Source organism: Mirounga leonina, unplaced genomic scaffold, assembly GCF_011800145.1.
Source record: "Mirounga leonina isolate KUSES-001 unplaced genomic scaffold, KU_Mleo_1.0 Mir_173, whole genome shotgun sequence".
Taxonomy (NCBI): Eukaryota; Metazoa; Chordata; class Mammalia; order Carnivora; family Phocidae; genus Mirounga; species Mirounga leonina.
Window position 1 is genome coordinate 75,899,319 of NW_023270447.1, and position 16,452 is coordinate 75,915,770.

A 16,452-nucleotide genomic window follows, 5' to 3' on the forward strand; every position below is an offset into this window, starting at 1 on the left:
GGAAGGAAAGGAAGGAAAGGAAGGAAAGGAAGGAAAGGAAGGAAAGGAAGGAAAGGAAGGAAGGAAAGAAAGAAAGAAAGAAAGAAAAACTCATCAGAAGTTAAGCCTCACCTATTTCTTAAAAAGGATTCATTAAATTTCGTTTGACAGCCCCCTTCAGTCCCACTTGCTCATCACAGGAAACTCTGTGATTTCTCTCCTGCCTTTCCTCCAAGCTTGAGCCAGCCTGCAATTTTACACTCACTAAAGCACAATCCCAATTAAAGACTTACATGTCACCTCTTTTGTAAAAGTCAAACTCAACAAAATGAAAAATAGAAGAGACATGGGTTTTTGAAGTCCTATAGGCCTGGCTTTGAAGTACGCAGCTCCGTCACCAGTAACTATAAAACCAGGACAAGTTATTTAGATTCCTTGTCTTCAGTTTCTCCACAAAGTCTTGGAGAGGAGTGAGATAATCCACAAAATAATCCACAGTGTACAGTGCATAGCACATAATTAGCACTTGAATGTTAGTTAATAACAGCAGAGGCAGCAGCAACATCAAAAATACTCCCTTCTATAAACAAAGTGAAATTTTAAAACTTTATTTAGAAACTCTCTTCAGAATATAAACTACAACAGAAAAACAAGGAAAATAATGGAAATAGGGATGGGGATTAAAGAGCACATTTAGCATGATAAAATAAAAAAATAAATAAATTTTAAAAAGCACAAGGAAAATACCCTTAGAGAGAATTTAGCACACTGTGAACCCTTTAGAACTGAAAGATCTCCAAGTTTTAAATTATTTAAACTGAAAGAAAAGACCATCTCTGGTTAGAGTATCTCTATGAATATGCCCAAACAAAATCAAGCTGAAATTTCTATATATAAAAAGCAAAGTGAAAATGTTTATTTTGGGAGTGCCTGACTGGCTCAGTTGGTGGAGCGTGCAACTCTTGATCTCAGGGTTGTAAGTTTGAGCCCCACAGTGGGTATAGAGATTACTTAAAAATATTAAAAAAAAAAGAAGGAAGAAAATGTTTATTTTCAAGGTCCAATTAAGAAAGCTATGATATGTCTTATAGAGGCTGCAAGAAACCAGAATATTTTGATATTAGTTCTACCATTATCTTCATGTCCATTACCTCTGAGAAAAAAAGCAAGAAGGAATAATTACAATTGTTCCTGCAGTTGAAGAAAGCCTGGAATGCCCATCGTTCTTTCATTCACCTGTGAGATGCCACTTTTTGTAAATTAAAGCTGAATCCAAGTGTTCTCTCTTTTTTAAAGCCTTTCCTGGTTCCACTCACTTTCCCTCACCACCACCACGACCTCTCCATCCATACTGGACTGTGTTTCCTGAGGATAGGAATGATGTTTTTTAAAGATTTTTTTTTTTTTTTTTTTTTTGACAGCCAGAGACACAGTGAGAGAGGGAACACAGCAGGGGGGAGTGGGAGAGGGAGAAGCAGGCCTCCCGCCGAGCAGGGAGCCCGATGCGGGGCTCGATCCCAGGACCCCGGGATCATGACCCGAGCCGAAGGCAGACGCTTAACGACTGAGCCACCCAGGCGCCCCAGGAATGATGTTTTATTCACTACCTTATTCATAAGGCTTTGTTGCCTAGTAACTGTAGAACAAATGAATGAGTGAACTCTGAGTAACCGATTATTTTAGAACTCTGACCCAATAATCCCACTCCTGGGAAATTTATCTGGATATGGAGAGTAAAAGTCAAGTCAACTAGCAAGAAAGGCTTGGGCCAGAAGAAAAACATTTCCGTTTTCAGGATAATGAAGCCAGAAAAGCCTAAAGCAATCCGAAACGCATTGAACCTATTCCAAGATTACAGTATGATGCAAAACTGCACATTTGCAATTCAGGTAACTGTCATTATAGTCCATCTATCCCTCACCTGTACCTCACGTTATTGGAAATAGTTGACTACCTTAAAATCGTTAACTATGTGGACTAATGTGCAGGACCTGGGAATCTAGAACACTTCAGAGAAATACATAAAGAAAAACTGAATCCCAGGGACACAGTCTAAAAAGTCAATTCCCTTGGGTGAGAGCTTCCCACAATTACCTTTAAAATGGCCTGATAAGAAACCCCCCAGCAACCTGCTTAGAGATTCTGGCTGGGTTCAGTCTGAACCTGTCTCTCCTCATCCCTTCTCTTCCCTAAACTTCTCTCTCAGTTTGGGGGACCAATTCCCCTCAAATAATCAGTCTTTCCTAACCTAGCGCCCACGTCCCAAACCTACTTTCAATGTATACTCTATAGCTTAATCACATTCCTACCTATGCTTATTGGCCTAGCCAGAAGGCAGTTCTGACATCTGTGTAGCAGTAATTATAGCATTAATTATAATGAATGAAGAGAAGCCCTAATCACTGCAACTTAATGCTGAATGAATTTAACTCCAGTATCATCCAGAGAAAGATCTTTAAAGGCCAGAAAAGACCAAGCTTTAAAGAGATGGCAATATTTTCATGCATATTTTCCTTGATACTCACTTGGGAGGGCATAAGACTTCTTCAAGAAATTCTTCAATCTTATTTACATCCGTTTTGACTTCATTGTTGAAAGTTATAAATGGTGGGTGGGTCCCAGGAGCCAAGTTCTGCAGGTCTGCAGGCTTCCTGTTAGGCAAAACAGTCAAAATTGGATCATTTTTAACTCTGGGAAGGCAACAATACTTTAAATACTCTGAGTGGTTTTAAATGTTTACATATATAAAAATGAGTAAGAATTAGTATTTTGGGGGGCGCCAAGGTGGCTCGGTCAGTTAAGCATCTGACTCTTGATTTCAGCTCAGGTCATGATCTCAGGGTTGTGAATCGAGCCCCACATCGGGCTCCATGCTGGGCGTGGAGCCTGTTCCGGCTCGTGGGGAGGGGAGGGGAGGGGAGGGGAGGGGAGGGAAGGGAAGGAAAAGGAAAAGGAAAGGGGAAAGGAAAGGAAAGGGGAAAGGAAAAGGAAAGGGGAAAGGGAAAGGAAAGGGGAAAGGGGAAAGGAAAGGGGAAAGGGAAAGGAAAGGGGAAAGGGAAAGGAAAGGGGAAAGGGAAAGGAAAGGGAAAGGAAAGGAAAAGGAAAAGGAAAAGGAAAGGAAAAGGAAGGAAAAGGAAGGAAAGGAAAGAAAGAGAGGAAAGAAAGAAAAGAAAGAAAGAAAGAAAGAGAAGTAGTATTTTTTTCCACTATTTAAACAGTTGCAATACTATTCTATGGAGAAGCAAACCTTCACAAAGCACAAAATTCATGATAAAAAAATCAGGAATCTCTGATTCTAACCAAAAGACAAAGTCCCCATTCTTATTCCAAATTCACCTGAAGTGCTTATTAGAAATGGTGGTAGAATTGAAAGGAAACAGTCTCTAGTCTCAATTCTAGCACCAACTCATTGTGTAAAGATGAGTAAACCATAACTTCTCTAGGTCTTCCTCTTTTTTTTTTTTTAAATAAGGAATAAGAGCCGCTGATTCCTACAGTCCTAACCATGCAATTCCAAATTCAGCTGCTACCAATTTTCCATTTTCCTAGAAGTCCACACTCAACAAGGAAAAAGATCACCAGTCAAAATGACTTCAGTATATAAAACAGAGCATAACCAAAGGTAAGACACAACACAGAAAGGGCAAAATATTACAGTGAATAAGAAAGGCTCAAATACAGGGCGCCTGGGTGGCTCAGTCGTTAAGCGTCCTACTCCCCCTGCTTGTGTTCCCTCTCTCGCTATGTCTCTCTCTGTCAAATAAATAAATAAAATCTTTAAAAAAAAAAAAAGGCTCAAATACATATTAGATTAAGAATTTTGTCCAAATTCATTAAAAAGCCATCAACAAGTCAAACAGATAGGAGCCAAAAGAAATTGATACACAATAGATAATGAACACACAGAATAGATAATAATAGATAAATGAACACACAGAAAAATGTAAAAAAAAAAAAATTACCAAAGAAATTCAAGTGTAAACTATGATGACATCTCTCTCCTATTAATTAGGAAAAACTGAAAATACACAGAACAGTGATAAAGATGGTGAAAGTGGATACTTACAACTACTAATAGCATGGAACCTTGATACCACTCTGTTAAAAAGCAAAATGGCTCACCTAAGCCCATCAGTGAATCCTAGGATCAATAATAATGACCAGATAGCGTATATCCTAATGATAAAATACAAAGCATACATCACCATCTATGAAATATTCTTACCAAAGAAGTTTAACCTGAATCTAGAATCAAGCCTCTTAAGGCAGCTGTGTCTCAAAGTATGATCTAGGGGACCCTTTCACTGGGTGGTCCATGAAGTCAAAACCATTCTCATAATACTAAGACATCACTTACTTTTTCCACCCTCATTCTCTCATGCCTGTATAGTAGAGTTCTCCATAGGCTACTTGTGTGGTATTACAAAGTGTTGTATACAGAAACAAACATGAGAATCTGTCTTCTATTAAGACAGATATATGAGATGTACCAAAATGTAAAACACCACCACTCTTCTAACTAATTTTGTTTTGGAAAATATAGTTTTAATTAAAAACATATTTCTGTGATAACAAATAATAGGTTCATGAATGTTCTAACTAGTAAATATGTTTTAATTTCTCAGCTTTAATTTCTAATACAGTAAAGTTGATAGATATAACCCACATAACTGAAAGCTCTTTGAGGTCCTCAATAATTTAAGAGTATAAAGGAGTTCTGAGACCAAAAAGTTCATTTACAAGAAACTTGAGGAGATGCAGGACAAAGTTAAATGATACCACAAAGAAGCAATCAGCCAAATACAGAATTGGGGACACTCAACAGTTCAACAGAATGGATTTCTAGTCAATGGCATGAGGGGAAAAAAGGCAAAAATGGTGGCTGGAAGGGACTGTTGTAGATTAAGAAAAATTTAAGAGACATAACAACCACATATAATGAGTAGAATTTGTTTGGATCGTGATTTGAACAAACCAGGCAAAGAAAAAAAGATATTTTGGAGATAACTGGGGAGATCGGATCATATGCTGGGGACTAGACATGATAATGGCAGGGTGGTTGGGTAAGAAAATGTAAGTACTGTTTGGAGATATACACTGAAGTATGGAGGGTTGAAATGACAGCATTCCCGGGATTTGCTTTAAAACATACCAGGAGGGATAAAAAGAAGAAAAAAAGGGACAAAGCAAATGGGTAAAATCTCAATAACGGAGTTGAAGTTAGGGGGAAGTTTATTCTATTCTTGTGTATGTTTGAAAACTTTCAATAATTAAAAAGATAAAACTTTAAAAAACTTAAAACTTAAAAAAAGCACTATAAAATTGCTTCAAAGAACTTTTCCCCTACCTATTATTATAGCCCTTCCTTCATTCCCTAACATAAATGCACAGAATTTGAACAAAGGATATCTCTAAGTGTATCATGAAGATGAAATACTTTGTCACTGAAAAGAATTTTTTAAAATAGAGTATACCTCAAAATCTCTACTCATCCCAGCTTATCAATTTTCCCTGGTCTTACACATATTCCTTCAGGGTCCCTCTCCCTTTTTTTCTCCCTCCACTCCATTCAGGTTTGGAAAGTGTTTCATCTATGACTACATTCCAAAAATACAAAGGCTTATTAATTATCTGATCATTCCAAATTTTCTAGCTCAGAACCCCCCCCCCAAGCTCTAGAGCCCATCTCCCTCCCAAACCAAAGAAAAATAAGACATGTTTTCTATCAACTTGTATTAAGAACCTAAGCTCTAACAGAGGACTTTTAAAAGTCAAAATCTGATTTGATGTTTAATTCTGATTCCTTTCCTGAGCAGACTTTGTCTGAGAAGGTAAAGTTGAGCACAAAATGACGGGAAAACATGAAAGCTGAGTAAGTCTTCCAGATCCACGTGTATTTAAACAGTGATGTACACATGAGACTCTTGGAACTCATGTAAGTACTTGACTCCAGGTCAGAACTAGTCTGTTTCTAGGTTTCATTTCTTTGGTTTGTTTAGTTAGTCCTTTTTACTTCTCACCCTGACCACCTGGTTCTTTGATCACTAACAAGTCCAACAGGTCCCAGACCGTGCCATCTTTGGTCTTCAAGTCCCCCTCACGTTCCCACTCACAGCTCACAGATGTTCCCAGTTACACTTTATTTCCTCAACTCACGAAGACCTTGTACATAACCAAGGGTCCAGAAATCCTAACAGTTCAGGGTGCGTAATTTTCAAGTTTTAACATTTTAAAGTTAAAGGAGGGGGGGGCACCTGGGTGGCTCAGCTGGTTAAGCATCCGATTCTTGGTTTCAGCTCTGGTCATGACTCGGGTCATGGGATGGAGCCTCGCGTCAGGCTCCGAGCTCAGTGGGCAGTCTGCTGGAGATTCTCTCTCTCTGGCCCTCCCCCCGCCACTGTCACTCTCTCTAATAAATAAATCTTAAAAAAAATAAATAAGACTTTTCTCATTCCAAAGTTATAAAACATACCCATCAACATTTTTATGACTAACAGTCCATTAATGCCTAAATGTACGGTTATAATAACATACATCTGTATGTTTTACAAATAATTTTTTCATGAACAAGGTAGAGTTATTAAAGGAGAAGAAAGGATAGACGCTTTACAATAACCCATGGGGGGAGGGCAGCAAAATAAGTAACAGCTATTCTATAATAAATTATGACAGCTTTTAGCTCTCCAAATAAAAATGGGGAGGGATAGAGTTGACATGGTAGAGAAGAAAGAGCCAAAGACTGAATAAAAAGGACCTGGTTAAAGTCCCAAATTGGATAGTTCTGCCATCCACCAGCTATGTGACAAAGGAAATCACAACCTCTTCGGATTTCCTGCTCTGTGCTGCAATATAAGACCTGCTTTGCCTGTGAAGATCAAATAAGGCGTGTGAACATGAGCTAAACCAAAGTGTGCGAATGAGATCCACGCCTGCTTTCAGGATCACATTAACAAGCATTATGTAGGAGATGAGATTGGCAGTTTTAAACTCTACTTGAGGTCTGATGGTTCAAAACTGGTTATCTAGCATTAACTGACTGGTAATAAGAAATCTGATTAACAGAGGCTTGCAAATTGGGTGCCTGGGTGGCTCAGTCAGTTAAGCGTCTGCCTTCAGCTCGGGTCATGATCCCGGAGTCCCAGGATCAAGTCCCACACTGGGCTCTCTGCTCAGCAGGGAGTCTGCTTCTCCCTCAGACCCTCCCCCATCTCGTGCTTTCTCTCTCTCTCTCTCAAATAAATAAATAAAATCTTAAAAAAAAAAAGAGTCTTATATAAGTAAAGTGAAACCAAGCATATGATTACCAATTTTCTACTAATATCAGTGACTAGTGAATATTCCATTTTGTTTCTACTGAAAAGCTGTATCGATTTTTAAAAAGCAAAGGTGATGAAACTGTGTTCTAGGATTAAGTGTTGAGATGAAGGGCAACCATGCTGGGTCCTTACTCCAAGTGAAAGTAGATCCCAGAAGAAACTTGGATGCATCTGAATGGATTAGCAGACTTCAAAATAAATGTTCAAGTTGCAAGCACTGAGGTGACTTAAGCTGTATCTATCGAGTCATCAGCCAAGCAGAATCTCACCTGGCACTCCTAAGGCCTCAGGTGTTTTGTTCGACCCACAAAGGCTCATTTTACAGATGCTGCATAGAAACTTAACATTTCAGAAAGTGCAGTAGGGCAGAAATGAAACTGAACAGACAGGCAATGGCTAAAACTGTCAGGACATCTTTGGTTTATTTCATAAAAGCCCTTCAATAAATACTCAATGAGTCATTCAAACTCATTTCCTCAAGTGACACCTAGAAAATGCAAAGTGCATATAATTCATGCCATGAGATAAGAGCACAAATACTCTTCAATGTTTGGGGGTTTTCTTATTTTTAATGTTACTTATCTGAGTAGTCTTTATTTATTTTTTGTCAGAGTAGATGAAAAAAGATTCTTTTGCTTCTGGTTGAAGGAAAGGAAATAAAGAGAAACAAACTAATACAAGAGACAGAGGGAAAGGAGGACTAGGAGGAACCTCATGGGACCTAATACTTTAAGCAACTTAAGTGGCTTAACTTCAATTAAAGTTTAATTCAGTACACTTGCAACAATTGCAGAACACTGGGCTGGTGGCTCAGCTCCAGCTGCTTCTTATAAAAGGAGTACAGTATAGCCATAGGACCCTGGAGCTGGGTCTTAAAGATGACCTATTTTGTAACTAGCTGACTCCACTAAATGGAGGGAAAAAATACTATGCAGAACTTATATATATATTTTTTACTTATTTTTTTTTTAAAGATTTTATTTATTTATTTGAGAGAGAATGAGAGAGAGCACATGAGAGGGGGGAGGGTCGGAGGGAGAAGCAGACTCCCTGCCGAGCAGGGAGCCCGATGCGGGACTCGATCCAGGGACTCCAGGATCATGACCTGAGCCGAAGGCAGTCGCTTAACCAACTGAGCCACCCAGGCGCCCTTATATATATATTTTTTAAAAGATATTTATTTATTTGACAGGGACAAAGCGAAAGAGGGAACACAAGCAGGGGGAGTGGGAGAGGGAGAAGCAGGCTTCCCACTGAGCAGAGAGCCCAATGTAGGGCTCGATCCCAGGACCCTGGGACCATGACCTAAGCCGAAGGCAGACGTTTAATGACTGAGCCACCCAGGCACCCGAACTTATATTTTTTTTTAAAGATTTTATTTATTTATTTATTTGAGAGAGAAAAAGAGTGTGTGTATGTGTACACGGTGGGGGGGGTGGGGAATCGGAGAGATAATCTCAAGTCTGCTTAGCATGGAGTCCCACATGGGCTTCATACTGGGCTCAAGCTCACAAGACTGAGATCATGACCTGAGCCAAAACTAAGAGTCAGATGCTCAACAGACTGAACCACCCAGGTGCCCCTAGAACTTCTATTTTTAATTGATTTATTTTTGAAGGTACTGATTTTCAAGGCATAAAATTCATCCACACAAATCAAGAGAATATTGGACACTCTATGGCAAGTATGAAAAAAAAAATGTAACACCAAAAATCCTTTGTTTCAGAATACTTACTCCTATTACTTATTCTTCACTAGGTTTGCCATATTCTGACTAAAGTCACCAACTGAATGAATGAATCATGGATTCACCAAAACATATACACCACGGTCCCAGTTACTAAGCATTTGTCTATGTGTCCCAATTCAACCAGTTAAAGGATTTTATTTTCATGATGTGGTATACTGCTAAACCTTTGTCTACTTTAATGTCAATTTGCAGAGCAACCATGTTAAAACAAAACAGCACCCACCAAAAGGTTTCAAATACAACTTCTATAATTCTTAAGAGATTTTCTTAACACAATTTAGAGTTTACACTGATAGGTTTAGAAAAACATTCACCAATAATGTTTTTCTAATTCAGCTCTTAGTGACCTCAACAGGATCTATCATCTTCGAAATCATTTTGAAAAAGCCTGTAAGGATGTGGCCGTGAGGCATGCTCTCTCTATGCCTGTCCATGTCTGTCTGTCTCTCTCCGTGTATCTGTCCCCTCACCCTCAAAACACACACATACACGGGGCGTCCGCGTGATTCAGAATGTGTTTACGAGACACATATCTTGATCTGCAGGGGTAACAAGGGCTTCATGTAGCTCAAGTCAACCTCACAAAGGGAAAGAAGGGAGTCTGTACTCTCCTGGCTGGCCAACAGCAGGAAATGGAGGGTTTCTCTGCAAGGCTGGCCTGTTCCATTCCATTCAGTCTCTCTCTGTAGTGTCATTCACACCGCTGTCACCACCTGGAAACCAAACTGATCTCTCAGCTTGCTGAAGACAGTTTTCAGAAGGATGGAACCACAGAGACATGATAAGGAAAGCAAATTAGCTGAAGAATCTATTTAGAAATCAGATTTTGTTCTGAGTTTATAAAGGACTTTTAAGATTTTATGGCTCCATGGCTCCATGTTAAATGGTTACAAAATTGTTAAAGTTTAAACTATCATAATAAGCTTCTAAAACTTTATGCTGTTATTAAGTGAGTCTTACACAATACCTCACAAATGGTATGTTGACATGTGAAGCAGAAGGAAACCATTTGTGACAATGCAAAGGATGAGGAAGTTTCAGCGTTTGAGGAAATGGGAAAATGGAAGCATACATTTCCCAGATTTTTTTTTTTTTAAGATTTTATTTATTTATTTGACAGAGACAGAGACAGCAAGAGTAGGAACACAAGCAGGGGGAGTGGGAGAGGGAGAAGCAGGCTTCCCGCCGAGCAGGGAGCCCAATGTGGGGCTCGATCCCAGGACCCTGGGATCATGACCTGAGCCAAAGGCAGAGGCTTAACGACTGAGCCATCCAGGCGCCCCATTTCCCAGATATTTTAAAAGCGGTCTTCTCCAATTTATTTATTTTCTCAGAGAACACCACGGAGGAGGGATTTTATTCAGTGATAATATAGCAGGTATCACTGCTTTTACAATAAAAAGCTAATTTCTTAAAGTTATCACTTCTCAAAACTAGAACAGCTTACCTAACAAGTATGTGACACTCAGCTATATGCAAGTCAGCATCTCAGGGATGGGTGGGTGTGTGTGTGTGTGTGTGTGTGTGTTGGGGGGGGGAGTCAGAGAAATAGAGACAAAGAGAAAGACGGGGGGTGGGGGGGGAATGACTGTTGTCACACTTTCTTCTTTCTCTTCCCTTTGCCTGCCTCTCAGGCTTATCTGTGCTCTAAAGATGCTGATCACTGATTTAGAAATTTCTAGGCATAATGAAGGTAGCAGAAGTCTTCAAAGATTTTCATCACTGCCACAAACCTGTCAGCCAGGAAGTATGACATAAAACAATGAATTCTATTCAACAAAAGGTCAGAAAATGGTTTGATGAGTAGTAAAAAAGTACCTCGAACAGTGTTTAGCACATAGTAGACAATGAAGAAGAAATGTTAATGTTTTCCTTCCTTTTCTGTGAATTTAAAAACGAGGTAACTGACCTCCAAAGATGAGGCGTCTTGCCCAATGTCCTAGGGAAACAAGTGACAGGGCTCTCTCCACACAGAACCAGGTCTCTTTCCCTACTCCACTGCTCCCCATTTAATGACATGTGATAACATCTTTAAATATGCCCCAAATTTTAATATTTTCATTTAGATTTACCTGAAGATTTTGCTTAAATGGTGGTTGATGTAAGCCGAAATTCCTTCTGAAGCCTGGGCACTTTTTTTTTTTTAATCTACCAGTTCCATAATACAACTGCAGCATGAACAGAAAATGAGGTTTAGAAATGACTCCCACCAAAGCATTAAGGCAGGCAGGCAATGGGAAACTGTTCCAAGCCTCACAGGGGCACATGAACACCACCAGCATAGTCATTAACGCCAACTGAGATTCAAAGAGAACGTGTCACAAGATGCCAGAACTAGAAACCAGCTTGTTCTTATGGATGAAATGTCATGTAACAATAATTTCCTCAGAGCACAGAGTGGGCCTCTAAATAGCTCGCAATCGAGTCTTATTGCTCTCCACCGGTTGGTTCTGCGATCAGTCCTCTTCAGCAAGGAATTAGCAATTACCAGGAAAAGCAAGAAAATAAGCACTAGAGGCATTTTCTCCCCCCCAGTTTTATAAAAACAGTCATACCTAAAGTTTTAAAGTTAAGATTATAAAAAGTACTTTTTACTACGGAGTGTTTTACTCCTCCGTGACAACTTTAACTTTCAACGGTTTTTTGAGCCCATGTTCACTCTCTTGAAATCTTAGTCAAGACTCTAAGTGTCTAAATTCATAGAAAAGGTCTGGAAGGATAAAGACCAAACCCAAATGCAGTGGTATCTGTGAGGGGGAAGCTGATGACCAGGGCCTGGGGGTGGAGGGGATTCATTATCATGTACTACTTCTGCACCTTTAATGGCCCTCGAGAAGCACGTTTTAGATGTAGCGTAGACCTAAGATTTCTAAAGAAAACTAATATTGGCTCCAATTTTAAGTGCTCTCTGTTGATTTTACACAAAGCCCTAGAAAATAAACAGACATCTTCTTTGGATGGTAACACTGACTAATTGGGAAGCCCTGAATCTTTCATGCTGCCTCCCGTGTCACTTTTTACATGTAGGGCATCCTACTCTTAAACATATACAAGTCCTCAAATATCAACCAACTTACAAAAATAATATCTTCAGGAGCTTGTACGGGAAAAGCGAAACAGCCATTCTGAGTTCACTTCCTTTCCTGAACCAGATCCCCCTCGTTCACAGCACTATCACTGTGTGGACCACAATCAAGCACTGTGTCGAGCTGCTCAAGGAAGGCTTTCTCGAAGCGTGGCAGTCAACTCACTCGCTCAAAGCCAAAAATGGAATAGGAGAAATCCGTGTATTTTAAGACACAGGGTGTGTGCCTGGTAGCATGGTCTATTTTTAGAAGTTACATTGAGAAACTTCCTTTTTGAGTGCATGTAGGAAAAAAAAAAAACAGTAATAGAAGGGTAACCGCATGAATGATTTCATTCTTATGGCAGCTCTGTCCAAAATGAGGTAGGTGTATCTTTGAAAGAGCCTGCAGTTTGAACTCTCACTATCCCCTGAGGTTTACCTCTGCATTCATATACATAACTAAAGGGGTTCCTGGAAGACTTCACAGCTTATTTTCAATAAATACACCTTAAGTCTCTAAAATCTCAAATAAGTGCACTAGAAGTAAGTAAAGAAGAGAGTTTAAGGAACTGACAGAACCAGGGAATGCCAGCCGAGAACTGGGAACGGAATGACAGCTCCCAGATAACTCTCACTTGGTGATGCCGGGAGGGATAACACACATGAATTCCGCCACCCATCATGTGACAGCCCGTCCAGTTTTTCCTGGACACTGTTCGTGACTGACATGCTTAAAAAATAAGCAACAAACCATGTTTCACCTTTGTGTCAAGAGGCATACATTTCCACTGCCCAATCCTAAATTTTCTGTTAGTGTAACCGTTCTTAACCCTTGATTTAAGTCTCTTCTTTTTCCCTAAGTATGAATGTTCTTCACCTCAAACTTGTTTGCTAAGGAAAAACAGAAGCTCCTGAGTCAAAGAAGCTTACTATTTATCAGGGCTCTTCTCAGCCCTCTCCACTTTGGTCTATGGAGAGAAAGTTAGAAACACTCTTCAACTAGCAAGAACAATCACAGGGCCACGGATAATCCCTCTTATTTTACAATTATATTTAACCAAATATGGTTAAAATCGTATTACAGAAAATGCCTATTATTCCCTGAAAAGTAGAATAAATGAAATAGACCACAGCAGTATTCATCCTCCTAAAATTTCACTCTTGTTTTTAAGGATCCAGATTACATACACCACGTGTTTAGTACATTTTAAACCAAGAAGTTGTCGGCTTAGAAAGTTCTTCATAGCTCCACATGTACACTGGAAAGTCAAAAATGTCCCTGCATCCATACTAAAATTTAGCTCCTGGTGCTGCTCTTGAAATTAAAGGTAAACATACAGTAAGTTCTTAAAAATACTGAGTGGCCAGTAAATGCAATTTACTGACACTGTGAGTTATCCATAATACTTACACAAGTTAAATTTGTCCACAAATCAGCTGAAATTTAATAAATATATTTATTTCCTTTAGAGAACTTACGCATGCCAAGTGACGAATGGGGAGAGATTCAAACTGAAAACAGTATATACTCAAGTTGATTTCAAACTGCAACAAAGTCTTACCTCTTCAGATCCACGGTTGTGACACTAAATACAACTCCTTTGAGCCAAAGAATCATGAAGAGCCTCTGGGAAAAGGGGCAGTTTCCTATGCTTTCACCATCACTGCCAGCCTGGGAAAGAGAAATCAACATTGAAGAACAGGGTCAAAGTGGTGATACTTAAAACGATAGACCGATTTCTGATTTATAATCAAGGGTTCAAGGAAACAGGAAGAGTTGCATTGTAGAAGGAAGGGTGGAAACTCAGGTCTCTTACTCTGCTTTCATTTGCCCCCCCTCTCTTCTTAAAAATGGCTAGTCTACTACAGCACTGTCCTACAGAACTTTCTGCAATGGTAGAAATGATCTGTATTACCACTGTCGAAATACAGTAGTCATTTGTGACATATGGCTAATGAGTGCTTAAAATGTGACTAATTCCACTGAATTTTTTAATTTGCTTTTAATTAATTTTATTAAATATTAAGTAATTTCTTGTTCTATGAGACAGTATTCTTTATAAAGCAACATAAAGGGGGAAACCTGCAGGTGTATCTATCTCCAAAGAGTTAAATAATCCCCAACCCCCACTCATTTAAAAAAATATTCATTATGAAAATCCCATATCCTGTACACATTCTTTCAAGGAGCAAGAAAATAACAAGGTATCTTTATAAAAGCTATCTGTAATCCTACTTAATATGAATGGAGCAGCTGACGACCTCCCTGAGCTCAATGATGAGGTAGAATTTTCCTAGAAATCAGGGTGAGACAAATCTTTACTCCTGTCAGGTATGCCCCCAGTTCACAAAGGAGGAACAGAGGAAGCAAAGAACAGGAGTGGGGGCAAGAAAGCCAGCATGCTGGAAGAGAACATTCTGACACTTGCTAGGGAGCAACACAGCCTTCTTCACCACAAAGTCGGTGGAAAAAGCCAGAAATAACTTTCAACAGCTCATTCAGAGACGCACGGCTCAAGTTCTGTTTATTATCCTAAAGTAACTCTCAAAATATTTAGAAGCCATTTCAGTAAGATGCTACATTAGTAATGTTACTAATTCCTTAAACTAATGGGGAAATGGGGTGGAGTAAAAAAATAAATAAAAGCAGTTACCTGATTAAACATAACACAACAAAATAAATGGGCATAAAAGGAGGATTCCAGAACCCTACCCTAATCAGACAGCATGAGAGTTACAACTGAACTCGTTTTTTGCTTTTTAAATCGTTCTTTATCAGAAATGAAACATACACAGAATTGTAGCCAGAGTGAATCGTATTAATTTCTAGTACTGCAACTTGCACAAAACTTGACTTTCTAAAGAAGGCCTAGTTCTTATCCTTTAATGTGATTAAGAATAACCTAAATAAACATTTTAAATGAGGATCTCTGGGCCTTATATCCAGAGATTCTGATTCAGAAGAATTCCTAGGTAGGGCCCAGGAATCCTCATTTTGTTATAGGCACCCAAGGAGATCACAAAGCAGAACATCTATCTGTTCAACATGCGGAGAGACACTGGTGTGGGAAGGTCAGGATGATATTCCTTCTTCAAAGTACAAGTCAGTTCACAGTATTAAGTCATCCTATGATACAATGTAACAAACCGGTACTCAAAGTTGCTTTTTTGAAGATGCTGGCCATCGCAACACCTATAGAACGCTGATAACATGTGAGTGCGTTTACCACAGATAATAAAAAGTTAAGATACATCTTTCTATATAGCCTGATGATTAATATTTTTACACAAGGTTGTGGCCTTAGATACTCAAATCTTACTATCCATTCTTGTTTTTGCTTTCCCCTCCCGGTATTAACATGCTTAGCAGCAGAAATATAACAACAAGAAAACATATATCAAATTTCAGACTTACTGAAAAAGCAGTAAAGTTTGGTAGACAAAGAACAAGTCTGACTCACTTTGTCCTATTCCACTTGTTTAATCTATAAAATGAACCATAATTTCCCAAGATGCCTGTCATAGCAGTGTTAAAATAATTATATTGGTAAAGAATTTGTAATAAAGATGTTACATATAGGTACTTGGAAAGACATTAAACCCAAGGCAAGCTGAAGATAAACAGCAACTGGCTACAGATCAAAAATACCACACCACAATTTCCCACGATGGTCTGCAGAGCATATGCAAGCGTACAGACAGGAGAATCTTGGGACACGGACGCTTCCTGAAGACCTAGTCAGGATGCAAATGCCCCCTCTCCTTTCACCTCCCTTGCCTATAATTTCTAGCAAATGTACTCTCTCAGGCATATGTGAAGCTTATTACACATCTCATACTCCCTATAAAACTATTCTTTTATGCACACACAAATAAAAGTATGTGTAATCTTCAAGATAGATCTGAAGAACTGCTATTTTAATTACTCCCAAAACTCATGACAATTCAAATAAGAAATTTTGCCAAGTACAAGTTTCTCTGAACTTTTAATAGCATGAGAAGATTGGGAGCTAATAACCAGATAATGTTTTCATCAAGTGTAGTGGAACTGGAAAAATTCGGATCTCTAGAAGTCATAAGTCAAAAACTTCCTCTTGTAATGCATGTTGTAATAATAAAGTTCCATTTCAACATTTCAGTAAAATTCCATTCAAGGTAAAGGATCAAAAGCATGCTCTTCAATATGAACTACACTGAACATAAACTACTGGTACAATCCACTGAGGAGGATGTTCCGGTATAGTGGAAAGCATTACACACTGAAAATCAGGATACCTTTATTCTACACCCAGTTTTTTATTATAACAAAAATTAACACATAGGTATATCTAACCATAGCG

At 39.0% G+C, this 16,452-nt stretch overlaps 1 protein-coding gene across 1 annotated transcript in view; it reads right to left on the minus strand.

The window, feature by feature from the left end:
* The window catches only part of CLIC4 (chloride intracellular channel 4), a 72,517-nt gene that overhangs the window by 22,287 nt on the left and 33,778 nt on the right, over positions 1–16,452 (minus strand). Inside the window, exons 2-3 of the mRNA XM_035019460.1 lie at positions 13,675–13,784; positions 2,505–2,630 (exon numbers count right to left, since the gene is read on the minus strand). Of these exons, the coding sequence (XP_034875351.1) occupies positions 2,505–2,630; positions 13,675–13,784 (236 nt within the window). The remainder of the gene's footprint in view (positions 1–2,504; positions 2,631–13,674; positions 13,785–16,452) is intronic.